Below are 27,770 nucleotides of genomic sequence, written 5' to 3'. Positions count from 1 at the left end.
ATAATCAAGCCACTTTCTATCAGCATAATCCTGCCTACTTATATAATAGTCTAGACATGAGTTCTATATTCTGGTTTCCCTGGAGTATGGATGAATGTTGGGAGATATGTGGCTAAGATGAAGTGGCCTTCCAAATTCACCCCCACATTCATAGGTGGACAATGTGGAGGGGGGGCTATAGCAAGAATTTCCGGAGCAGTGAAATTTTCTGAATATTTTAATGAAATGCTTATTGTGGCAGCAAGCAGTGGCAGTTTCCTCTCTTTGTTCTTTTAAAAATGTATTTTTGCTGCACCTGCAAGACTAGTAGTGGCAGTACCAAAGTCCTCCTTAATCATCACCAGTCACCATTTATTGCCCGACATCGGGTCATTCTTGGGGCATTTGGTGGAGAATAAAAAAGCATCACGAAGAGATCCAGGGATGCAGCTATAAGTGTTGGCAAACCTTTTCCAAATTTTGTCCCCCACAAGAATTTTAGATTGAAAGAATGGAACATCCAGATATTTGTTGGTATGTCTGTCTACATATATCAAGGAAGGAGAATCTGTGGACCTTCACATTTTGGTGGACTACAAGTTCCATCATCCTTGACTGCTGCTAGCCATGCTAGCTGGTAGGAGTGTGCCACCACCCACAAGATTTGGTTTGGACCCCAATTTGTCCCTTCATAAGACCTGTTAGTTCAGCTCATACTAGTTGGGAAGCTGGCTGATTCGGCATAGAGGTGTAAGTCTACTTCATTCCTTCCATTCACTAGTGGAAAATAAAAACAAATAGCTATAACTTTTTTCCTTTTGACAGAAATTAATTAAATTTGTAAGCATAGTAGACCCTCTGGTGTGGATAAAGACTGCTAAATTACAAGGGCTTTAGTGCTGGACACCTCTATAAAGGAATGTTATATAACTGTTTATTTTGGGGCAGAATTGCAGGAATCCTGCCAAATTTCAGATAGATAGATGCAGTAGTTTTCTCTCACTTAATCTACCCTAGTGTGTTGAAGGCAAATGGTCTGAAAATTACAGCCATGAAAGAGGTGCCCCTGATGAGACACCTACAACATTGCATACAAATAGGTTCAGGGCTTTTTGAGCTAGGCACCTTTAAATTTGATTTTAAGGTGACAATAATGAAGGGATTCATGTTCTGAGTAAAATAATTCTGTTAGATTACAAGCTTGTTCTGTCAGTTACAACAGAGATCTTCTTTCATACCCTCTCTCCACTCTGGCATTTGCAATTCCTTTCCCCATCATCCCACTTTAGTGTTATGTTAAACGTAGAGACATTACATTTGGTTTCAGTAGATCCTAGTCTGCAGCATTTTTTTATGTCTGTATTGCCAAGATTCTATGAAGTGTTTCAGGTGTCCCTGTTTCAACTCATGCCACCTCATAGAGATGCTGCTTGCAATGACAAGCCCAAAATACTTCCAAGGAAACTCTCTTAATCTCTCAATTCTTCTGAATACAATGCACATCTGTTATGGCTGGGGCTGAATTGGAATCCAGTGACAACTTGTTGGAGGGCGTAGGTTTCTCATCCCTGGAGCATAAGGATAAGTACAAATTTGAATAAGGGAGGAAGGTGCACATACTGTAATTTTAATCTTCAGATACTAGATCTATAAATGTTACAACAATGTAGAATAAATATGGATAGGAAGAATGGCTGTGCCTACTGCCTCCATGTGTTCACTTTGCATCATGAAAATGTGATTGAGGTTGTAATTGGTACCAATAGTGTCTTTATGTGGACCACAAGGTTTTTCTGCAGTCTCTTCTATATTTTATAGCATATTGTTTGTAGTTAAGACTGATTGGCCTGGGGTGTATAGAAAGGCTTCTGGCTTGGGCAGGTGGGACAGAAGCTTATGCTCATAATTAGTTCTGATACAAGTTACAAGGAGATTCATCTTCTGCTGGAGGTTACTGATGCTTTCTGTTTGACAGCCTCATTGATATTTAAACAGTTTGTCTACTGAATTTTGGAGGACTGAATTTTGTATTGCTTCACTGGACTGGTCCATTACTAGATTAAAAAGTTGCCTCCTGAGCAAGATAATAAGCAGGCAGGTGGTAGACAACGAAAGTGTACCTTGAAAACCAGAATTCTCTCTTTCAATGTAAGGAAGTCATGTAGGCTTTTTTTTCCCCCTTGAGACCATTGCAAACATAGTTTAAAATAAAATTGGCTCCATCTAAGAACTTGGAAATCCTATAGTTGTAATTTTGTCCCTGTTCTCTTGAAGGTTCTAGCATCCAAACTGTGCTTTTCCCTCTAGCATGACAGTCTTAGAGTACGCTGTTTGAAGTTGGCTAACTCTGTTGTAGGGAACGCTTCACAGAGGAGGGGTTGGAAACATTATAAATAGGCAAGCTTATATCCATCCCTGCTTTTTGACATCAGACTGGACCCACTCCTGGAGCCTTGTGCTTCATTCTTCCTAGGGGTGGACGCAAAATTGCCTTCTGCCTGTATTCAGCCAGTGGGTTAACAAAGTTCATCAATAAATGAATTGCAAGCAATGATCGAACTGAGATACTTGCTTTGTAGTCTGCAACCAGCCACTTTCAGATAGGTAATTAACCTTACATTAATTGTAAAGTACTAATCACAATCGTTTGTTAAAATTTTTAAAGAGGAACTATCCTTTTGTCCTTTGTTTCACTCTCAGCGAGCTGAAACCCAGTTTTGATGTCTTCTTTTTTTAATTGCAGCTTGCCAGTGCAATGGACATAGCACTTGTGTTAATGGAAATGTTTGTGATCAGTGCAAAAACCTAACTACAGGAAAACAATGTGAAACGTGTATGCCAGGGTATTATGGAGATCCAACAAATGGAGGGCAGTGCACAGGTAAGTGCCTTTAAAACTGTTTCCACTATTTTCATAATGGGATATCAGGAAAATATTTCATAATTTGATATATTTTTTAAAAAATCACTAAATATTTAATCCGACATGTTGATCATGATCTATAATCCTTAAGGACTGTCTGAGCCTTTATATCCCAGTCTGATCACTGAGATCATCCAGAGGGGCGCTGTTAGGTCTCCTGAGTTACTGAGTCCCGAATGACTTCAACCAGAAGTCAGGCATTTAGTATTACTAGTCCCATGCTGTGGAACACTCTTCTAACAGGCATCCTCACTTTTGACTTTCAGGTATCTCTTGAATATTTTTTTCTGCTTATAGGCCTATGCAGTTGTTTAACATTTTCTTGAGTAGTCAGTCATTTTAATGGTGGTTCTGAACTGCTTTTGAAACTTTTTTTATGTTGCTGTACACCATTCTGATGTTTTGTGAGACAGCTGTATTTAAACAAATAATTGCATTAACTTAGCTACTTTACTAATGAATTCCATGTACACCATGATTATGAAACATACAGTTTTGTACTGAATTTTGGCTGCACTGTAGAACTTGGTACAAAGTGAAAAGCAAACCCTCTGCTTAGATGAGACAGAGGCTCCACTTCTCTCACTGCATCATTCAGAGCAGCCTCTAACCTGTCATGACCTCTTCCAAAGAACCTTTGGGTTATTGCTGTGTAAGCACTTTCAGAATTGCATGGAATAGATGTACCACCACCCCACCCGCAAGCTACAGTTCCCTGAATTCTTTCAGAGGGAGCTATTGGATTTTAGTGTAAAGACTTTCCTCTCCTCCCAGGCATTTTAGCATGTGTTTTTAAATTGTTTTAAAAAAAATTAAATTGTGTTTAATTTTTTTTGTGTTTTAAAATTTCTATATTTGTTTTTAATGTTTTTAATTGCTGTAAACCGCCCAGAGAGCTTTAGCTATGGGATGGTATATAAATGTAATTAAAATAAATAAATAAATAAATAGTGTAGAGAAGCTGATTGAATAAGTAAGCATGAAAGCATTTCTTAGTCATTTTTAGACATCATGCTAAATGGAATCTCTTGTTCAGAGGCCATGTGATTCACACAAAGTGCTAAAGTATGGTTTAGCACAGTGTGGATGAGCCTCCGTGACCCTGAGCAAAATGTTGAGCACACATGCTCCTTCCTCCCCTCTCTTCTTTTGTGTCTGAGAAGAGGACTTCTGCCAAGTTTACTTTGAGTTGCAAAGAATCTTAGCTTAATGTTATGTGTGATCCAGAGGTTATATCCAATGTAGTGCTAAGTAACATGTTCCATCAGCGCAAGATTACCTCCCCCTCTCATCTTTCTGCATATCTCCCCAAATCTCCAGAGGGTTGGAGATCCCCCAGAACAGATTTAGGGGGCACACACATAAATCCTAGCACTGACATAATGTGTTCATTCGATACTGGCCCTGAAATCCTAGATTACAAGAAACAACGGCTAGTTTCTAAACAAACCATGGCTTCTGAATCTTGGCTGTATTCAGAACTGGAAGCCATGATTATTGCTGTTTCTGAGTTTGACCATGTGAATATTCATTGATCCATTGTTTGTAATAAGCCAGAACTCCTGGATAATGCTAACCTAACATTTTTGCAAGTGAAAATAAACTTGGCAGAAATCCTCCTCCTAGCTTCATGGGAGGAGAAGCGGGGGGGGGAGCACTTGAGCCTGATACTTTGCCTGAGCTTCCTGACACTCTTACAGGTATTGCTAAAACCATATGCTTCCCAGAGGCACCTAGGTGGCCACTACTAGACCTGGTGAACCTTTGGTGTGAATACTACAGCTATTCTGCTGCTGCTATTTAATTGTGCCAAATGTTGAAACTTACTCTGCAAAAAATAGTTGTTTGGAAAATGCTAGTTTTTTTGGTCATAGGAGTTTACTTAAATACATTGAAATTCTGAAAAAATATTTTATTTGATTTGTGTGATAACATCTTACAGAGTTTTGAATAATGTTTTGGAACACTTTTCAGTGGGATGTCCCAGTAACTGGATCCAAATGTGAAGTGTTCCTTCTTCCCTTGCTGAGTTTTAGATTACAATGAAACTTCCTTTCATATCATTTAAAACAATCTTATCTAGCCAGTGTAGGACGCTGTGTGACAACATACATCCTTATATATGTGTAATGGAAACTTCAAAATACCCATGCAAAACTAGATCCAGTTTCCTGAAGCCACTGAAAACATGCAGGATTTTAGCTGACATATTTCCTATGTGGCAGTTATGTCGATCTATTAATTTATAGGTCTCTTTCCACCCGCAAAGTTAATTTGTTAATAGACTTTCGTAGCCTTTTGGCAATTTAAAAGGTAACACTGGCTATGTGAATGTGAACATTTCATAAGCTAAAGCTAAATACATTGGGAGAATATTCAAGTGAAAGATTAATGTTGACCCTTATTGACAGTTGCATATTTTTTGGTGTTTTATGAAGCTTTAAATAATTCTTAATAGTTTTCTTATTTCCTGAAGCTGACAAAATGTTCTTTTGCTCTCACTAGTTGCTCTGTGGCAAAGTGATATATTAAAGCAGCTTTATTCTTCAGGGAAACATTAGCTATCTAACTAAATAAGCATACTGTCACCTTTTAGTGAGTGATTAATGTAAAAATGACTAAAGTCAATTTATAAACCCTGTAAAATTATAAATTTTAGTACTACATTCTGGATTCTTAGCTACATGCTCACTGAGTGAGTTTCCAGGACACATGATGTTTGAACTGGCTATTTAATATAATTAGAAATTATTGTTAGAAACAAAAAATATAGTTATAATTTTAAAAATTCTTGCATGGCTTTGAAGGTTGCATATTTAATACTATTAGAATATAACATTATTTAAGTGATTTTACACTACTATTTGAGGATATCTTCCACAAAACAGTTTTCAAAATTAAAATGCAAATTGATTCCATAAAATATTTTAAAACAGATAGTTCATAATAAAAAATGTAAATGTTTTAAAATTGTTTTTTTTAAGTGTTTTTAAATTTGTATATCTGTATATTTGTTTTTAATTGTTGTAAACCGCCCAGAGAGCTTCAGCTATGGGGCTGTATACAAATGTAAATAAGAATAAGAATAATAAGAACAACAACAACAAAATGTTAACTTATCAATAGCCCATTTAACTACTCTTATTCATACTGCCTCATCAAAAGGTTTTAAGAAAACATAGTACTTTAAAGCCTTCTTTAAAAATGCAAGAGATGGGGCCTTCATTATCTATACAGTATGGATGAGGAACTTTTAAACTCCTGATGGTAGGTCTTTATCTTGCTCCACCCCTGCAGACAAACCCACCTGTCAGTCACATGACATAATTATGGCATCACATGATTCACAGAAGGATTGTCCTGTCTATCAGTCAAAAACCCTTCTGTGGGATTCCCGAGCACCTGACAGCCAGCTGATGTGGGGGGGGGGAGGGAGAGAAAGAAACCTGCGTTCTGCGGCCATCAGCTGCCTGAAGGAGTTCTTCACATAGCTGATGCCTCCAAAATGCTTGTGCCTTGCTCTAGGAGGGGGAAGCTGTTTCCACTGAAATTCTGCTAAAACAGAGGAAAATGTCAATTTTAGCAGTAGTTTTGATGGAAATGTTTCAGCAGCAGCACCATCAGCTGATGGGTTGTGAAGGTGAGGTTTGCTCCAACCAAAGGAGCAATTAGGAGCTAACTTTTAGCTCCCAATTGTACATTTGAAGCTATATCTGCATCCACCTCATACCTCTTATCATGTATGAAATTAAGTGCGCAATGGGTGGGCTTGGATTGGGGAACATGGCCTTTCAGGCTGGATTGGCACCCCTGGCAGACCAAGTTTGGCCTATGGCTAGAGGTTCCCCACTCCTGCTATACAGTAACTGCATTTCATAGTTGTAGCGTCACTGTCAAAAAGGCCCTGTTAAATATACTAGTTTAATTGCCTTTGCCAGTGGGCACTGAAGCAGGCCTCCTGAGCTAGATATTAAGGTACAGTCCATCCTTAAAGTAACCTGATTTCACACCATTGAGGACTTATGAAATAACCATTCTTTTATCGAGGCCCAGAAATGCATGGGTAACCTGTGCATCTGCTACAAAATTGGGCTAACATCTTCTGACTGCCTAGCCCCAACAATAAGCAGGTGGCTATGTTCTCTTCTAGTTGAATTTTCTAAACCATCTTCAAAGGCAGCCCAATGTGAAGCACATTACAATAGTCCAATGTGTGCATGGATAAATGAGGCAAGATCTGACCTCTCTAGATAGGGTTGTAGTTGGTATACCACTCTAAGCTGCTAAAAGGTACTCCTGGCTACCATAATCTCCTGAACATCCCAGTCACCAATGAGTCCGGTAGCACCCCTTCAATGACAAGTTAGTTCATGGCTTATTTCTGACTTACTACTCATCCGTGTTTTCATGACCTGTCAAACCATACTACAGCTGGTTTGTGCTACATGCAGCCCCTGTGGAGATGGGCTGTGTGAGGAATAGGATATACATTTATCTTTTTCGAGTTTAATATGCTGACAGAACCATTTTCTGGATCATCTTATTCACCCAGCGCTGAGCCCTGCCAAACCCTGTATTCCAGCATGTCCCACCACACAAGGAAAAGGTCAGGAAAACTACTCTTGATCCATTGAAAGTTATGGGTAACCCTATGCAGCAGATCAATACCTGAACACTGCACAAAGTCATTCTCTCCCAAATGTACCACTAAAACATGTAATACTGGGCACATTACAATAGTCCAATGTGTGCATGGATAAATGAGGCAAGATCTGACCTCTCTAGATAGGGTTGTAGTTGGTATACCACTCTAAGCTGCTAAAAGGTACTCCTGGCTACCATAATCTCCTGAACATCCCAGTCACCAATGAGTCCGGTAGCACCCCTTCAATGACAAGTTAGTTCATGGCTTATTTCTGACTTACTACTCATCCGTGTTTTCATGACCTGTCAAACCATACTACAGCTGGTTTGTGCTACATGCAGCCCCTGTGGAGATGGGCTGTGTGAGGAATAGGATATACATTTATCTTTTTCGAGTTTAATATGCTGACAGAACCATTTTCTGGATCATCTTATTCACCCAGCGCTGAGCCCTGCCAAACCCTGTATTCCAGCATGTCCCACCACACAAGGAAAAGGTCAGGAAAACTACTCTTGATCCATTGAAAGTTATGGGTAACCCTATGCAGCAGATCAATACCTGAACACTGCACAAAGTCATTCTCTCCCAAATGTACCACTAAAACATGTAATACTGGGCCAAGAGACATTATTCGTAACACGGTCAGAATAAATTCTCCCATAACATTCCCCGTTTAGACACCCACCACACTGTAGTCCAAGCCAAAAGGTGCAACTCTGTCCCCACTGTAGAAGAACTGGCCCTCCTCTGAGCCCAGTAGACGATAGAGTGGCCACAGAGAACCACATGGGCCAGGTCCGGTAGGCACCCCAAACCTGCAGGAACAGAAAAGAAGGAAACAGAACAAATGATACCCATCACAGCTGAATATAAGCCTTGTACGCCGCAGATCGCCATCTGCCTATGGCTTGAATGTCATCCGGAGGAAAGCCCACAAGGGCTGCGGCAGTAGCCGCCTCAATCAGGAAAGAATGCAATCCAAACACTCCAGGATCTCGCCCACAAGCCAACAAAGCTCTCTGAACAACAGACTAGAACTGAAACTGCTTCAGGGTGGACCCGTTGAGGCAGGTGAACAAATAACCATGGCCCGCTGGCCTGGCAGAAAGAAAAGCGCTTAGGCATGGCCTCCCTTTGCCCCTCTGGTCAGTTTTTGACCTCTGCAACTTCAGATGGGCCATGGCATCTGCCAGCACGCAATCCCTGGCACACAAGGCCCTACCCAAAGTATCAAGCCTAGAGCTGGCCAAGAATTCCCTTGGACGAAAAGTGTCATAGAAAGTGGTTAATGCTGTGGCCACAAATAAAATAGCCTCATACGTTGAGGAACAGAGGCAATGGAATTCCTGTACCATCTGAAGGAGAATATCGGGGTGAAAGGCTTCCTCTTATCAGGAACTACAGGGCATGAACGTGACCATCCCTCTAACATCTTCCCTATCCTAAAATCTGAAGTATACTCAGAAAAACCACTGGCCTTGGATGTGAAGGCCAATGCAGAAAGGTGGCCAGTGATGGTACTTACTGCCCTACCTTTGGCCTGCAGGAATAAAATAAACCGCATGAGGTGATGCACCAGAATTGGCCAGTCCTGAGCTAAGCCCTGTGCCATCCCGAAGCACTGAAAATTGGAACAACATCAGTGATAGGCCTTCACAGTACTAGAAGCCAAAGCAGAGATGATGGCCGCTCCCTGAAACACTCCATCTGGAATCAAGACAGTGCATCATCAATGGTATTCTGCACACCTGGAACATGCCGCGCAACAAACAGGATATTAAAGAGTAGGCACTGCAGAACAAATGCACAGACCAGGTGCATCCCACGAGATGACAGCGATGTCTGCAAGTTCACAACACAAACCGTCGCCAGGTTGTCACACTGTGCAGTTCCAGAAAGCCAAAGGCCAAATGTGCACTGCGACAACTGTTGGAAAAAACTCCAGGAATGTTAGGTCAGCAATGATCCCTGATTCTCTCCAAGTCTCAGGCCACCTCTCAGCACACCACTGACGGTGTAATATGATGCCAAACCCCAGCCCACCAGCTGCATCAGACCTCATCTGTAGCTCCACCTCCAAGAACAATTCAGCCATCCAGAAGGAAAGATCATTGAATTCCTCGAGGAACATAAGCCACATCCATAAGTCAGCACACATACCGACAGAAACTTGGATGCGATGAAACCTAGAACACACTCCCTTCATCGCATCACAAAGCTGTCTCAAAAATGCCCTGCCTGATGCTATCACTTTGGATGCAAAAACCAGGTGACCGACCAACTCCTGGAGTTGCAAGAGGGTGAGCTTCTTGGCCAACACAGCTACCCCTAACCTCTCTCTCAAAGCAGGGAGCATGTCCTCTGGCTGCGACACAGTGTCAAGCTGAATGCTCAGAAAGGTGAGACTAGTTGCTGGGCCCTCAGACTTCCCGGGTGCCAGAGGCACCCCAAGGTCAGAGGTCAAATCGGCAAACACATTGATCAGGCACTGACAACAACAGGTGCCAGCAGGCCTGACAAACAAAAAATCATCCAAGTAATGGACAGTGAGGGACAGTCCAGACTTGACCCTAACTGCCCATTCCAGGAAGGTACTAAAAGCCTTAAAGGCAGAGCAAGAGATGGAACAGCCCATTTGCATTGCTCTGTCAACATAATACTGGCCCTGAAATTTAAAACCTAACAGGTCAACACCGTCCGGGTGCACTGGCAGCAAGGGAAAGGCTGGCTTGATGTCGCATTTCGCAAGCAAAGCCCCTTTCCCCCCTTTCCTTATTACCCCCACTGCCTCATCAAAGGAAGTATGCCTCACCAAGGCATAGTCCTGCTGTATGGCATCATTCACAGACCTGCCCCTTGGAAAGGACAAATTGTGAATGAGGCGGTATTCCCTGGGTTGCTTCTTAGGTACTATTCCTAAAGGCGAGACTCACAACCCTGGGAGAGGAGGGTATAGGAAAGTGCCGGAATTTTGTCCGTAGCAATTTCTTTGGCCAATTTGGCGATGACCACATTGCCTAACTGGACAGAAGCCTGATTAGGGGAAGACACAGGCACCCATGGGCCGGAGTCAGGTATCCGGAAATCTTCAGTAAACGCAGCCAGCAGTGCTCTGTTTATACTGTGATGTCATCAAGCCTGGAATATTAACCCAATTGTTGCTGAAATAAGAAGTGGTTCTTCTTTATTTTTGTTTTGTTTTGTTTTCGTGGTTTTAAAAATGGCAATCAAGAAAGTGGCTGAGAATCTGGAAGTAATTATGTTTCAGAAAATAATGGATGAGATTGAGATAACGAAACAAACCCTGCGACAGGGCAGTAAGGAGCTGAAAATTGAACTGAGCAAAATGACGCAGGAGTTTAAAGAAATAGGGGATCCTGTGAGAGAGGAGAATGAGATCAGAGATGAGAAAAGAAAAAATAAAGGGAAGATACAAGCCCTGGAGATTGGAACAAATGTGGAATTGGAAAAAGATCTGGAGTTTATGGATTTTAGAAATAAAATCTACTGTTTGGAATTTAACGTTATCTCTGAAGAAATTAATGAAGATATTAGAGATAAAGTTATCAATGGCTTGGATAATTTTCTGGACTGGAATGACGTGATGGAGCTTGATATAGAGAAAATCTATGGAATTAACTGCAGCCATGTGACAATGGAAAAACTCTCAAGAGATGAGCCAGTGCATTTTGTAAAAAAGAAGAACAGAGATATGACTTTACAACAATATTTCAGCAACTTATTCAGAATGGATGGCAAGAAAATATTTCGGATAGAGGAAATTCCCATCAGACTCTTATTATATGACTATGGCTATGACAGCAAGATTATTATGGAATACTGATAATGGAAGATTGGACACTGAAATTACTGGACTTAACAGGACTATTGAAGATGGAAGATGGAATTAATATGGATAATGGAATAATGGCTATTGAAATTATTGGACCTAACAGATTTTGATGAGATGGATTAATCGACATGTTTATTTGGAGAAAAATTGATAGATATATTTCTTAAAGAATTGAAACCTCTCTTTGACTTTTTGTGGAAAGAATAAAATAATGTTTATGAGATTTGATGATTAATTAAGATAACTACTGGAGGAAAGTGATTTTATAATATAATTTAAGAGACAGGATTGTTATATATTGTAGACCTATAACTGATCTGCGACAAATGGGAAGTCAACATTTTATTTTTTTGTTTAATCATTTTTGTTTTGTTTTGTTTTTTGTCTTTGAATGTTTTATGATTTTGTTTTGTTTGTTTTATTTGAATAAAAATTATTGTAAAAAAAAAGTAAACGCAGCCAGCAGGAAGCAGCAGCCTGCCTGTTGGGATACAACTCTAGCCACCTCCCCAGTGGGGCTAATCTAATCGGGCTACTGGCATTGCAGCGTACTGCTACTACTCCCTGTTACCCGCTTCTTCTTCTTCTGATCCCCATCCCCTTGTCGTAAATTCCTGGCTCTGCCCACAAGAGGCATTTGGGTGCAGACCCCCACAAGTGCTGGTGTGTTTGAACCTACAGGGGCATTGCATGCAGTGTCTAGAACTGTTGTAGGCCCAGCAGACCTGTTGGGATTGAACTCACTGTGGTCCCAGCCCAGAGCCAGACTAAAACAACTGCGCCCTGACTAGCAGATGTCCACTATAATAAATAATAATAATATAATAAATTTTATTTCTGAGTCGCCTATCTGGCTGAATCAACGGCCACTCTAGGCGACGTACAATTTCATCAATAAATACAATAAAACCACAAAAATCATAATAATAATTAATAATATCAGTATTAAAACTAAACCACCCCAGAGGTCCCGTAGGCCTGCCTGAACAGCCAGGTTTTCAAGGCCCGGCGGAAACCTATCAGGGAGGGGGCATGGCGAAGATTGAAAGGAAGGGAATTCCAGAGGGTGGGGGCCACAGTCGAAAATGCCCTCTCTCTGGTCCGCACCAGCCTCACTGTCCTAACTGGTGGGACCGAGAGAAGGTCTTGTGTGGTTGATCTCGTCAGGCGGCATAATTGGTGATGCTGGAGGCACTCCTTCAGATAAACTGGGCCGAAACCGTATAGGGCTTTAAAGGTCAATACCAACACCTTGAATTGGGCCCGGTAAACAACTGGTAGCCAGTGTAGATCTATCAACACCGGAGTGATATGATCACTGCCCTGTCCCCCAAAGCAGGCCTGGTAGGTGTCATGGATCGAAGCTATAACCTTGGGTGCTCTACGTCCCAACAAAAGGTTGGGTTGAGAGCCGCCTGCTGCCTGAAATTTTCATCATATCTTAACCATCCCGTGCCTGAAAAATCATGAAAAGCTCTGTGGATAATGTCCTAATACTTTATCATGGACAGGGCACGGGATGGATAAGCATGCATCATAACCCCCATGTAGACAGTATAACCATTAAGCCAATTAGGCCAAATGCAGTCTAATTTTTTCTTTTTGGTCACTTCCTTGTCTTTGGCTTCCTCCCCTTCCTTAGGTTTCACTGCAGACTCCCAAAACAAGAGAGTGAACAAATCAATATATTCACTCTTCCAAATCCAATCACGTGTGGCCTGCAACAGATGGTTCCCCAATGGAAGGAATGTGTCATTCTGGAGATAAATACCCGGAGGTAAAGGCAATGAAGAGGAAGCCGGAAGAGCCGAAGCAGAACCTGGCTGCCAAAGGGCCACCGCCAGAGATGGCCAGGAGAGTTGAGGTTGTCAACCCCACCCCCATGTATACCATCTGTTGCTGGGACAATTATTATTATTATCATTATTATTATTATCTTTATTATCTTTATTTATACTCCGCCTTTTTTCCAAAACTGGAACTCAGGGTGGCTTACAACTAAAAATGGGTACATATAATTTGGACATATAAAAATCTACATTTAAAATAGAATTAAACTCATTACAGCATTAAAACAATTAAACATCACCTAAAAAAAAATACCTAAAACCAATTTAAGAATAATGTAATCAACCAGCAAAACAATACGGGATACCTTTAGAAGTCCTGTCCTAAACAACTTCTACTCCAAAAGACTGTTGGAATAAATAAGTCTTCACCTGTCGACGAAAGGATAGTAAAGAGGGGGCCATTCTTGCCTTATTTATTATTATTTATTTTATTTAATTTATATACCGCCCTAAGCCAAAAAGGGTCTCTGGGCGGTGTACATAAAAGATAAAACAAGCAAGATATATAGATACAGTAAATATAACAGAATCAAAAATCAAAACAACAAGCAACAAAAACCAAGCAACATCAAAATATAACAATAATAAGATACTATTTAAAATACACTATAAAAACAATTATTAAAATACATTTTAAAATGCCTTGGAGAATAAAAAGGTTTTCACCTGGCGCCGAAAAGATAGCAGCGTCGGCGCCAGGCGTACCTCATTGGGGAGACTATTCCACAATTCAGGGACCACCACCGAGAAGGCCCTGGTTCTGCCCTATCTCGTGTCCCCACCAATCACACTTGCGACAGTGGTGGGACTGAGAGGAGGGCCTCTCCAGAACATCTCAGGGCCGGGTAGGCTCATATAGGGAGATACGGTCTGACAAATAGCCTGGGCCTAAGCTGTGTAGGGCTTTGTAGGTGAAAACCAGCACTTTGAATTGTGCCCGGAAACAAATTGGCAGCCAGTGGAGCTGTTGCAACAAGGGAGTTGTATGATCACTGTAGCCAGCCCCAGTTAGTATCCTAGCTGCCGCTCGTTGTACTAATTGAAGTTTCTGAACAGTCTTCAAAGACTGACCCATGTAGAGCGCGTTACAGTAATCTAAATGGAATGTAACTAAGACATGTATCACCGTAGTCAGATCAGGCGTCTCCAGGAACGGGTGCTTCCTGTTGTAGAGAGCCTGGTTGTGTGACCTGAGCAGTGTGTGTCTCACCTGAAATTGCAGCTGGAGAAACCACCACCGTGGGTACCATAGGTGCCACCAAAACGGGGCGTGGGCAGGGCAGCAGCTGAAAGCGAGGCAACTGACTGAGCCACCAGAGGAGCTGAACCTCCTGGGACGGTTGAAGAAGCACTTGGGATAGTTAGTGGAATTATCTGTACCGCAGTCACGCTAACTTCTAAAAGCACCTGGAGGCGGGGAACCGCTTCTTTCTCCAAAGCTGCTACCCTGGCAACCAAAGCACGAAGAGTATCAGATTTAGATGGTAATCTAGCAGATTTCTTAATAGGTGCTTGGACACTAGACCAGCCCCAGGATCAGTAGGCAAAATGTGCTCTCTCTCCAACGCTTCAGTCCTAGCCTCCAACATGTGCACATCACTCACATCATCCTCATCCTCAAATGAAGGTGAATGAGCAGACGGCTGCTTATATGCCTGCTTAACCACCCTCACCCCCCTTTTTTGCTTCACCTTTTTTGGAGGCATCATGTACTAGCTAGACAACTGTTATTAAAATTATGATGATGATTATAATAATAATAATAGCACAATGAATGGTATGACAACGCAACCCAACACATTGGCAGCAAACTAAATAGCCCACACAATTAACACAGCAGGTGCAAGGGGTGGGAGGAACAGGAGAACAAACCCCCATCCTTATTAATATTTATAATTGTAAAGTACTCTCGAATTAGTTTAGTAATCTAAGATATGAAATTATTCATTAGGTAACCAATGAAATCAACAAAATGGGAAGGGGAATTAGACCTCCCACTCACAAAGCTCCCATATGGGGACGTACCACCCGCCAAAACGTGCAGGTAACTCAAATTCCTTCCCCCCCTTTTTATTTACTGTCTCCCCTGCCCTGAAGCAGGCTAATGCACAGCCTGTCATTGCCCCCACAACCCCCTTCAAACTACAGGGAACGGGGGTAATGCCAGGTGAAGAATGAGGTTGCAGCAACTGAGGCTTCAGAGCTCTAAGCTCAACCCGCTCTGCCACTTGCAACACTAGTGCGAAGCAGATCAAAGGCTGTCATAAGCAGACTACAGAGTGCTAATTGCGATCCGCTCTGCCACTTGCAATGCAAGTGAACTGTCAGATCAAAGGGGCCAAGATCAAAAGCAAGCCACAAGGTGCTTCGAAGTGCGAGGGGAAGACCAAAGCAACGGCCACAAGGCCAGGATGTTAACACTGCAGCGCCTCCTCTTCTCCTCTTCTGCAGCGAAAGCAAAGAGGCTAGGCTAGGGGGGAGCTGGCTTATAAGCCTCGCTCAAGCCCCATCCTGATTGGCCAAAACGCCTCATGCCATGTCCCCCCACCAATCCCTCGTTTTCAGGAGATTCAACCTAACAATGTCTTCTTCAGAGAAGGAGGGGAGTGGAGGCAAATTCGCCCCTACCAAATGGCGGGAACGCCAATTTCTTCCTTCTAAGAATCCTTTAATGTAGGCTGCGATGTTGCATGAAAAGTGCAAATCTGTAATTGTTAACATAGCACACATTTCTCTTGCAAACCACAAAATACTACCTGCTTGGTCATCTGAAACCCACTCTTGCTTGCCATGGATGACCAGGCTTGGTACCTGAACTCTGGTTGCTTATAGTTAGATCTGTTTAAGGAGCTATTTTTTCTATTTGGTTGTTTCTAGTTATTCTTTGAACGAAAATGAATTTCCAGTGTTGCTCACTGGTTTTCTCATACCAAGTTAATCCATCCACTGTATAACAATTTCAGGTAATCAATATGATAACTCTAAACTTTGAATATTGGGTTTTCCCCTCTTATAATAAATAAATGAATCATTGTGAACTTAAAAATATCTTTGTGATTGCTTCTTGTTGCTAGCAAGTTTTACACTGAACTTTTAACAAAACAAGAAATTGTCCCTTGTGCACAATCAGTGACCACATTTGGGTCTATAGTTAGCCTTTTCAATAAGTTAATGCAACTCCAGACACCCTTATAGCTTTATCTGCAAGCTAGTGATCTCAGTTACACAGAGTTTTCTAGATCGAACAAGGCTGTGTTAGGCACAGGTTTGGGTTCTGGCAAGGCAAGGTTTAGATTCTGATGAAGCAAGGTCAGACAAAGCAGAGGTAAGGATTCCAAAGAGGCAACTCAAGCAAAGAACATAGCACCCTAAATATTTTTATTTATTCATTTTTATTACATTTATACCCACCTTTCCTCCAAGGAGCTCAAGGTGGCATATAAACACAGTTCTCCTCCCTCTCCATTTTATCCTCACAAGAACCCTGTGAGATAGGTTAGGCTGAGAGACAGTGATTGGCTCACGATCACCCAATGTGCTTCATGGCTGAGCAGGGATTTGAACCCTGGTCTCACAGGTCCTTGCCTGGCCACTCTAACCACTACACCACAGTGGCATACCACACTGGCTCATAGACAGTTCCATATAAACATCTGGGCTGAGGAATCATAGGCACAGACTCAAATTTTGTTTTAGAAGCAAAACAATCCAGACTGAGTCTTAAATATAGCAGCAGCTCCATCTAAGTGGCTAGCTCTGCCCCTTGTGAGCAAAGCCTGTTCAGTTAAAGGGGCCTAGTATTCTTTAACAGTCATTACTCCAGCATTGGTAAGAACATGGCTCCTTTAGGGCTTCTAGACTGTAGAGGTACAGGTTTGGTTCCATTTGTACGGAAGCTTCCAGGATGGGGGAATGCCTGGGGCTGGTTCTGAAGGTAATTTCCTCTTGCCCTCTGATGCTTCTTCTGGATCTATGGCCTCATCCCTCATTATGACCTCATCCTCCAAAGATGGGGAGTCAGAACCCAGGAATATGACACACATGATCTTTAACCTAGGTATATTAATTTCAACAATACCTCCTGGTATGTTTAGGAAGAATTTCATAACCGAATCCCACCGATTTCAGCTTATTTGCTTATCAGCTTTCCCTAAACCTATCATTTGATGCACATATCAGCCCTTATCAGAAAAATGAACTAGGTTCAATGAACATATGTGGGATGGGAGAGTCATAGGAATCATAGGAGGACCTGCCCCTGACCTATCCAGGTAAGTTTGATTTTCTGAATAATTCATAATTCTAAACAAATATGCATAGGTTGAGTAGGACAAAGCCTGTTTATATGGTGCCACACAAACACTGCATGTACATTGCACCCAGTTTGAATGTGTATAATAACCTTTTATGTTTGAGTGTTGCGAGGAGCAATTAGTGATGGTATGACTGAGAAGACAAATAGTTGTAACTGGAAAAACTTTTGGCTTAATTTTCATTACAATTATTATTTTAATATCATAATAAGAATATTCCTCTGCCTTTTCCCCAGCCTCCAAATAAAACTCCAGAGTAATCATGAAACACATTCAAAAGACAGCCTGAGACATTCCTAAACCTCTTTGCAAAGTTTTAACATTTGCCTTTTGGGGGCAAACATTAACATCCACTGACGCTTATTGTGCACGAGTATTTGCAGAAAATAACTTCTAGAAACTACCGGATGTCAGATGAACCCACCACGGGAAAGATGCACCCTGGTTGCTTGAAGAAAGGGCGAGCTATGGAGATTCCAGAGACTATTAGAAAATACAATGGAAGCAGAAAAAGTGCACTAAGGGGGAGGGCAAAGAAAAGCTCTTTAGGACCCCAGGGTTTCCTATAATCTGGTGTCCAAACCAACTCACTTATCAATTACAGCTCTGCTTTCTCTCATTGGCTAAAAACTCTGACAGGCTGGAGCAGCCAAGCTGGCTCATTTCACAGTAATCACTTAGAAAGGGACCTGTACATTTTGCTTCACAACTTTCTTTCTAGGTGAGCTAGACACTTAGGATTTTTCCCTCAAAGTCTTGGGCCCCTGTCTGGAAGCACCAATGAAGGTCTTCACGGGTGTCATGAACTCTGTGGGTGCTTTGTGGGTGACCTGTGCTCTACTGTTGTATAGATTGTTATGGTCGTATTTGGTTGTCAGATTTTCATACTGCTACAGTGTGTACTAGAAAAATGCTTCCACAGTGGTCTCTGTTGTGGTGTGTATTATTGTTGAACCCCAAACACTATACACTGTTGGCTCAGCATTTCCAGTGCAACTTATTCCCCCCCTCAACATTTGACACCAGGGGGCATCATTTCAACGTAGTCATGTTTTAAAATAATGTTGAAGCTTTTTTGTGTGTGTGCACATCTCTGTGAATGCTGAACAGGGAAACATATTTTGTGGTAATATGGACATATTTTAATATGTGTGAATGCACTACCTCTGACCTAAATGTGTACATTTTCATGCACAGGGAGATGAAAGAGTGGCATGACAACACGTACTTAATATTTAATATACTGTATATAGACAGTGAAGCACCATGAGAGGGGTGATGTGAAAAGAAAAGCAACATATGAAAAAACTAAGTTTTGCTGGTTTACCTATCTTCTTAATGTCTGCTTCAGATAATATTTTGTACCTTTCTTAATGAAATAATTTCAAAATGAAATAATCTCAAGAATCAAAGGTTTCTATTTTCATAATATTTTATTCAGTGTCAGCTTCATTTTCTTTAACGGTAGTACTCCCACTTTGCAGCGATAGAGGCACAAAAAGAAATAAGCCCTTCTGTTTTTAATTAGGTATTTTGACTAGCGACTTGTAACTAAAACATCTTTGCTAGTAACTTTGATTTTTGAGACAATTGTAGTATCTTACACATACACATGCCTTGTGAACAGTTTTTGGAAAGCTGTTCATTTGAAGTTCTCTGTGAGATGACAAAGACTAACACCTATGGAAAGAATAAGACTTGTTAACACTTTTTTTATCTAAAAAAGTTCTGGCTCAGTTCCCTTTAAGTACTGTGTATTTTGTGCTAACTCAGCAGCTTATCCCAAGAACATGGTGAACTTAGGGGTTATGTAATTGATGACTACGTATTACTTAGATTGGTACAGAAGAGATCCAGCAAGCTGATTTATGTTATCCTTTCATCTTTTTCATGCTCATTTCATCACTCCCAAAGGATTAATGATAATCTTACACAGGATTCATTTGATGTTGGTGATCAAGCCTTCCTATAAACTACTGGGTGTTTTTAGTTGTGGCAATGAAATGGAATTTTCTGTGTCTTTATCCATTTTTTCCTCTGGTACAAAATTATTATTATTTTTTTTCAATAATTTTTATTCAAATTTTCATAAAACATACAAAACAAAGTCATAAAACATTCAAAGACAAAAAAAACAAAACAAAACAAAAATGATTAAACAAAAAAATAAAATGTTGACTTCCCATTTGTCACCAATCAAATCAGTTATAAGTCTACAATATATAACAATCCTGTCTCTTAAATTATATTATAAAATCACTTTCCTCCAGTAGTTATCTTAATTAATCATCAAATCTCATAAACATTACTTTATTCTTTCCACAAAAAGTCAAAGAGAGGTTTCAATTCTTTAAGAAATATATCTATCAATTTTTCTCCAAATAAACATATCGATTAATCCATCTCGTTAATAATAATAATAATCTTATTGTCATAACCATAGTCCAAATAAACATTTCGATTAATCCATCTCATCAAAATCTGTTAGGTCCAATAATTTCAATAGCCATTATTCCATTATCCCTATTAATTTCATCTTCCATCTTCAATAGTCCTGTTAAGTCCAGTAATTTCAGTGTCCAATCTTCCATTATCAGTATTCCATAATAATCTTGCTGTCATAGCCATAGTCATATAATAAGAGTCTGATGGGAATTTCCTCTATCCCAAATATTTTCTTGCCATCCATTCTGAATAAGTTGCTGAAATGCTGTTGTAAAGTCATATCTCTGTTCTTCTTTTTTACAAAATGCACTGGCTCATCTCTTGAAAGTTGTTCCATTGTCACATGGCTGCAGTTAATTCCATAGATTTTCACTATATCAAACTCCATCACGTCATTCCAGTCCAGAAGATTATCCAAGCCATTGATAACTTTATCTCTAATAGCTTCATTAATTTCTTCAGAGATAACGTTAAATTCCAAACAGTAGATTTTATTTCTAATATCCATAAACTCCAGATCTTTTTCCAATTCCACATTTGTTCCAATCTCCAGGGCTTGTATCTTCCCTTTATTTTTTCTTTTCTCATCTCTGATCTCATTCTCCTCTCTCACAGGATCCCCTATTCCTTTAAGCTCCTGCGTCATTTTGCTCAGTTCAATTTTCAGCTCCTTACTACCCTGTCACAGGGTTTGTTTCGTTATCTCAATCTCATCCATTATTTTCTGAAACATAATTACTTCCAGATTCTCAGCCACTTTCTTAGTTGCCATTTTTAAAACCACGAAAACAAAGCAAAACAAAAATAAAGAAGAACCACTTCTTATTTCAGCAACAATTGGGTTAATATTCCAGGCTTGATGACATCACAGTATAAACAGAGCAGCCTGCCTTATCTCTCTATGTTCAAGAATACAAAACAAATTTAGTTCCCAGCATCAAAACAGTTAGTGGCGTCGTGAAGAAGCAGATTCGTCAAAATAAAATAGACCAAAAAGAGAATAGTCCCAGACAATATAACATTCCTTGGAATAGAAATCCCCCTTCTGTTTATTATCTTTAGAATGCACTTCCAGGACAGCTTTTTGCAACAGAAACAGACATAAGCTGTTAATTTCGTGAATAACAGAGAAGAGTTATAGCTCACCAGAAGTTCTTCAAAGCCGATCAATCTGACAAATCTCCTTTTGCTGCAACAATTTAAACCAAGTAAGAAAAATAATAGAAAGAAGGGTGCTTGCCTGTTAGTCTGTTTTCTCTTTGAAGAAAAGATAAACATATCGCTTAAAACAGATAGAGCATGTTCGGAAGTCCGTCCGGCATTGTTGGCTGGACCTTTTCTCATAAATTAATGAAATCCAGTCCTCCCAGCAAAAACAGGCTTTTGAGGTTGATCTCTACGTTTCTCCCTGCCCGGGAGAAATTTTATCAGTCAAAAAAAAAATGTTCTGACTGATTTATATCTGAATAAGCTTCTTTTGAGGCGGGAGCCCGTCTCAAAAGCAGGCACAAGCAAAGTCACCCTTCCCGGAAGTTGGTACAAAATTATTTAATATTGCAGATTTTTTAAAAGAATCGGTTTCTTTACTTGTGATGTTTGAAAACTTAATGCAATATCACAATCCTTTTATATAAATCCTTTTATATTGAATGTCACTAGTAAACTGTGTGTTTTGATTGCCTACCTAGTTAATTAGTTAATGAATGTTCAGCTCTAAGAAAGGGGTAGCCAATGTGGTGCCCTCCAGATGTTGTTGGACTTCAACTCCCATCACAATCTGCTAGCATGGTCAATAGTCAGAGATGACAGGAGCTGAATTCCAACATCATCTGACTGTTCTGTTCTGAGAACAATCTTTTAATGAATCTGGGTTTTCATGCATTTCTTTTATTCCCATGGACATCAGTGAAGCATCCTTTCTTTCACATCTAATGTTAGAATTTTCCTGAGAAATAGTAAAAGGTCTCATTATCTATTACTGCTAGGGCAGGCAGAATTTGGAGTACAAGGAGGATTTGGGATACATTTTCCCAACTTTGCAGTGGTTATACAATAGCTATTGCTTTGAAATTTATACACGCTTCCCATGTATACTGTTGCTAGAATACAGTGAGGCGGTGTAATGAAGTAGCATTCTTTAAAAAAAAAAAGCAATATGAATGGAAGCAGACTGAAGTACTGCATTTTGGATAGTTCACCTACTCAGTCTTTAGTCTTACCATACAAATAGTTTTGAATAGACTAACAAGTGCCTAGATGTACCGTATATTCCGGCGTATAAGATGACTTTTTAACCCTGGAAAATCTTCTCCAAAGTCGGGGGTCGTCTTATACGCCGGGTGTCATCTTATTAGGGTTGCCATATTGCCCGGATAGCCAGGTTTTACCCGGATTCTAAGCATGCCACCCGGCGCCCGGCTAACCCCTTAGGTGGCCCGGATTCTCAGCTTTCATTTAAAAAAAAAATTAAGTTTCTAGGTGGTGCGGTTCTCGAGATATATATAAAAACGTCAGGCACCCCCCCCGGTTAAATCTTTTTTTAAACTACTGTATAGCACTTCGTAGCTTTAACCCCGCCCGTTCAGGGTTGCGGCCAATCAGGGATTGTGTTTCAGTTTCATTGACCTGAGGCAGCATCTAGAAAACAAAACGGTGGTTTCACCCCCTGTTTATCTGAAAATCTCATAAATTGGGTAGGTATATACATTTCAGTTTTTCCCCCTGTTGTGTGTAGGAGTCAGATCCTGGGCAGTGTTTTGAAAACCTTCCCAATAGTTGCTTTTGGGGGTAAAAACAGTGCTAATCCCATATGTCCAGAGTAAATCCTATTGAATTCAGTAGGAATTACTTTTGAGTAGACATGATTATGAATGTGCTGAAAATCAATGGGACTTTGGAGTGAATGTAAAAAAGAATTGTGTTTGTGTTCTCTTTCTGCCCCCCCCCAGTCCTATTTTAAAGCAAGTAGGCAGGGCTTACTTAGGCATTGCAGTTTTTATCCTGTAGGAAACTAATACTGATTTTTAAAAAACTAATACTGATTTTTCTGCAATGACCAATTGGTTTGACAATAAACTATTATATGGGCTGTATGTCTTTATACATCTGCAGTGTGTGCGTGTGTGTATGGAGTCTTTCCAACACCCCTGTGAGGTAGGGTTGGAAACCAAGGCAGCTCACAACAAGAAATAAAGCCATTTAAAATCCAATAACCATAAAAACAAGTATAAACAGTTGCAAAACAGTGTAAAGTGTCATGATTCGGAATTTTGGGTTGTGTGAATGAAGTTGCTTATCACTTGAGGTTGCATTTCTGTCCCTGTTTGAGTAAGCCCCATTGAATACGCTGGGACTTGCTTCTGAATAAATAAATTTAGGATTGCACTATAAATATCTTTACAGTTTGTGTAAATAATAAATATATTTGATAGTTATGCTTATATAAATATTTCTTCATTTATCATATTTTTGGTTTTTGGTTAGGAATCCTGACTGGTTGTGAGATGCTTAGTTTTTTGCCTTATAGGAATCTTGTTGTGGTTGGTATGGTATTACATTTAGGAAAGTGTTACTGCCTTCTGTATTTTTTTTCCTATTTGCATTTCACTTATCTTTAACCTCACTCCGTTACAGCCATAGAAGCAACAGCAGCATATGCAAGATAATTAACTCCCATTAGTGATAAGAACAAGAATTTATAATTATTATTTCAATTAAAACAAGAGGCTTATCAATACTTTGAAGAGGACCAGATATTTATTTTCTTTCTGAGCCCAGGACTGGGTCTTTCATGATGCCCGGTGTGTGTGTGTGTGGGGGGGGAGCAGGAGAGTAGTCGATAAGACAGACATCCTGGCATTGATAATCGAATTAGCAAGGTATGTGTGGGGTTGTTGTACACTTCCAGGCTCAGTTTCATTTTGAGTATGGAGGTGGAACCTGTGTAGATGTGGTTATCAAAGGGAGAAGAAATTTTGAGTTAAGCAAAGCTCTGCTTTTATAAAACCTAAGAAACATACAGTACTTTGAATGTCTGAGTGCCTGCACCAGTGGAATACTGGAGGAACTTGTAAAACTTGCTGCAACAGTATTTAGAACTGAGCATGTGGTGTGAAAGACTCCTTTTCCTAACATTTTGGCTTGTTTTTCTCTGATTGTGTATTTTTATTGTTTTTACTATATTTGTAAGCTGTGCTGAGCTCTGTTTTTAACAGCAAAAGGGCAGGATATAAATTCTCTTAATAAATCAATAAATACTCCATAGTGTTGGAAACTAGAGTCTAGGCATTTAATGTTGCTTTCAAAAAAAAGATTTCTCACATCTTTCCCCAGTTTTTGGTGGTAATTCCTAGGCACAAAAACAAAACAACTGGACAATCCAAATATTAATATTTATAAGTTTATAAGTGACAGTTTTCCTGCTAAGTACCTGCATGTCATAAGCAGGGGTAGTCTTATACGGCGAGTATATCCCAAACTCTATATTTTAACTGGAAAAGTTGGGGGTCGTCTTATACGCCCAGTCGTCTTATACGCTGGAATATACGGTAATTGAACTGTGCATATCTTTGTTGTCCTTGCACTTGATAACGTCCATAAATTCACCTTTTATAGTCCTATTCTTCTGATCTCTGTGATCATATAGATTATAAAAGGAAAAATATTCTGTGAGACTACAGGTTCATTTTAAAATATTTTTCAAGCTATTGCTACAACAATTCCTGCCAAAAGCAAGGCATGCATTTGATACTGAATTCAAGAACATAAGTAGAGCCGTGCATGTGTGCTTGATCAGGCCAAATATCCATCTAGTCCAGCATTGTGTTCTGACACAACCAGGTGCCTGCAAACCAGAACCTGAGTGCAACAGCACTCTCCTGACTTGGGATTCCCAGCAACTGATATCCAGAAGCATACTGCCCCTGACAATGGAGGCAGAACATAGCCTTTATGCCTAGTAGCCACTGCTAGCCTTATCCATTAATTTGTTGAATCCTATTTTAAAGACATCCAAGCTGGTGGCCATCACCTTGTGGGAGTGTATCCCATAGTTAGTATGAAGAAGTACTTTCTTTGGTTTGTCTAGAATCTTCCAACATTCAGCTTCATTGGATGTCCCTGAGTACTAGTATTATGAGAGAGGGAGAAAAACCTCTACCTATTCACTTTTTCCACATCATGCATACTTTTACATTTAGTGCTGCCCTCAAGGCCCACTTTTAACAAATCAGGTCCACTCAGGAGTTCCCAATTGGAATTAATACCAATGAAGCTTGCATTTGGCACCAAACTTAGAAGGTGCTGAATGCAATTCCCATGTACCAGAGAACAATCAGGAGCATACTTTTAAGGCTCCTGATTGTTTGTTTGCAGCCTTAGCTTTACTTGCCCACACATGACATTATATGACATTAGCTGTGGGGCAAATGGCTGTGGCTGAAGAAAAATAGCCTCATGGACCAAATCCTCATGAACCACAAGCTAGAGGTTCCTCATCATTAGAGGCTTGGGCTGACATACATTATCTTTAATGTGAAATCTGAGCTTAGAGTGTTTCATAGATTAGTTTATAGGACTCTGTATCTCTACACAATATAATTAGCTATGACTACTCAAAGATGTTTTTGCAACAATTAGACACACCCCTTGAGATCCTTTAGGTAGGCTCAGGGCAGGCTTTCTATTTGTGTGGGGAAGGTTTCATGGAATGGGACTGGGTTAGCAAGAGAGCACTACTATGAACAGATTGAAAAGCTGGTGCTATTTGCTCGCTCCTGCACATCTGCCGGCATGATGAGGGTGGAGGTACTTCAGCCAGATCTTCCTCTTAATACCATTTCTGGTTGATTCCTTCTCCTCTGAAGGAGGCGCCAATGACGGATTTACCGACAAGGCAGGCTGAGAGGCTCATTGTCAGACAGGTTTCTACAGTTGTAACTGGAACTAAGGGGGTGAAGCCTTCACTGTCTAAACTGCTGAAGCCTTCTCCTATTGCAGCCTCCTCCTGTTGCAGTCTACCAGGTTCCTCTCCGGGATCCCAGTTCTCCTCCTCCTCCTGATCCCTCAAGGGGCCATGACAAGAGCCTAGGGTGGATAACAACAAAGGTACAACATTTAAAACACAATAAAAGCAGAGTTCAAAGGACAACTGAAAAGTCAGCATTCAATCATTTATTTATTTATTTATTACATTTATATCCTGCCCTTTCTCCCAGTAGGAACCCAGGGTGGTATTACACACAAAAAATGCAAATACAAATGATTCTACTCATATTATGCTCCAAAGACCTGTTGAACAAATAGGTTTGGTCTTGAGTTGCTGTCTGAATGCATATGTTGAGATGCCTGTGGAAGGCTAGTATGTAGAATTATTTATGGATTATTGTTAATAAGGCTTATGTGATTTCACAGTAAAATTTCAGTTCAGGAAAGATGACTTTCTGGAGGGCTGCTGGCTCATTAGTGCTGGCTTCATGAGAACTCATTAAAACAAATCTCAAATTTTGGGGTCTTTTACCATCTCCAATCATGTAAACCAGGAGGTTATTAAAAAACTTATCATTCTACTTAAAATCTAAAAATTCAGATTTCCCCCTTTAGCTGCATATAGATGAGCAGGTATGTGTTGTTTTGCTACTGATTATGGAAACTGGCTGTAATTCAAATATAACTTCCTCTTCTGCATTAGAGATCTAGTGTCCATTACCATATGGTGTCATGATTCAGCTTCTGTTACCATGCTGAGAAAAGTTTTTCCATGCTAAGGTTCTTGGAATCCGCTGGAGTAGCTTCTGTGCTTTAAGTGCAGGGGAACAACAAGGATTTTCTGGGCCCATCACACTGTATGTGGATTTGGCCCTCTATCCTAGTTGCCTAAAGAGGCTACAAAGTTACATCATATTCATGTACTTAGTCATATGCAAATGGGCAACCTCTTTTGTGGGTGGGTGGAGAGCTCAAAAATAATTCAGAGACCACTCACAACCAACGATATTCTGTTTGTCAGTCATCTTAACAGGTGAGGGTTTTCCAATAATTGTATTTCCACAGTAGCAAAGGCTTAATCTGTTGAGTTTATGCCTGTCACACTTCCGTTAAAGGCACAAGAGCCCTGCTGTCCTCCATTGTTGACTCTAAACATCCAAGGAATTCAAGTCTTATGAGCTGTGAACCCGTTATGTTACTGTAGACCTTCCATCAGTTGACCTTTTTTAGTGACACTTCTTACACACCAGGTATACTGCATCAGGAGTTACTGCAGCATCTCTGTTGTGTTAGAAATGTTCCTAAAAACATGCCCCTCAGAGAGGATATGCCCCCCCAACTCATTGTACTCACAATAAATGCTTATTTGTAGCACCTGGAGTGTCTTCTGTCCTTTTTTTTGCCTGCAAGTTGGTTCTGTCCCATTTTTGTAGTTGGTTTCATAGCTCACAAAATAGTTGCTTCCAGTGATGCTTGCACCTTTTGCTTCATACCTGTAATTCTACAAAGGCAGAAGATTTACTTTTCTTTTTCAATGAAAGCTCAGAAGCCAGGTCCCTTACTAGTTCTGACCTGGTACAGCAGTAGCCGCTGTGTACTCCCCTCTCAGTGGCCCTGCTTCAGTTAATGCTGCAGGACCGTTGTCTCAGTATTCTAACAAAAGCTGAAGAAAAGCTGGTAGCTTTATTGGTCACTTAGAAATAGATACAAAAATGAGAGATCTCTTAGTGGTCCAGCCAATGATTCTAAAGAGATTGCAAGCATTTGGATTAAAAAT

At 40.4% G+C, this 27,770-nt stretch overlaps 1 protein-coding gene across 6 annotated transcripts in view; it reads left to right on the top strand.

Moving 5' to 3' along the window:
• Positions 1-27,770, top strand: part of ATRNL1 (attractin like 1) — a 1,089,767-nt gene that overhangs the window by 312,906 nt on the left and 749,091 nt on the right. For all 6 annotated transcript variants that reach the window (XM_061635905.1, XM_061635908.1, XM_061635909.1 and 3 more), the window contains exon 19: positions 2,723-2,860. In XM_061635905.1, the coding sequence (XP_061491889.1) occupies positions 2,723-2,860 (138 nt within the window). The remainder of the gene's footprint in view (positions 1-2,722; positions 2,861-27,770) is intronic.

This window comes from Rhineura floridana, chromosome 7 (genome assembly GCF_030035675.1).
Source record: "Rhineura floridana isolate rRhiFlo1 chromosome 7, rRhiFlo1.hap2, whole genome shotgun sequence".
NCBI classification, from domain to species: domain Eukaryota; kingdom Metazoa; phylum Chordata; class Lepidosauria; order Squamata; family Rhineuridae; genus Rhineura; species Rhineura floridana.
This window is presented reverse-complemented; position numbering and strand designations above follow the sequence as displayed.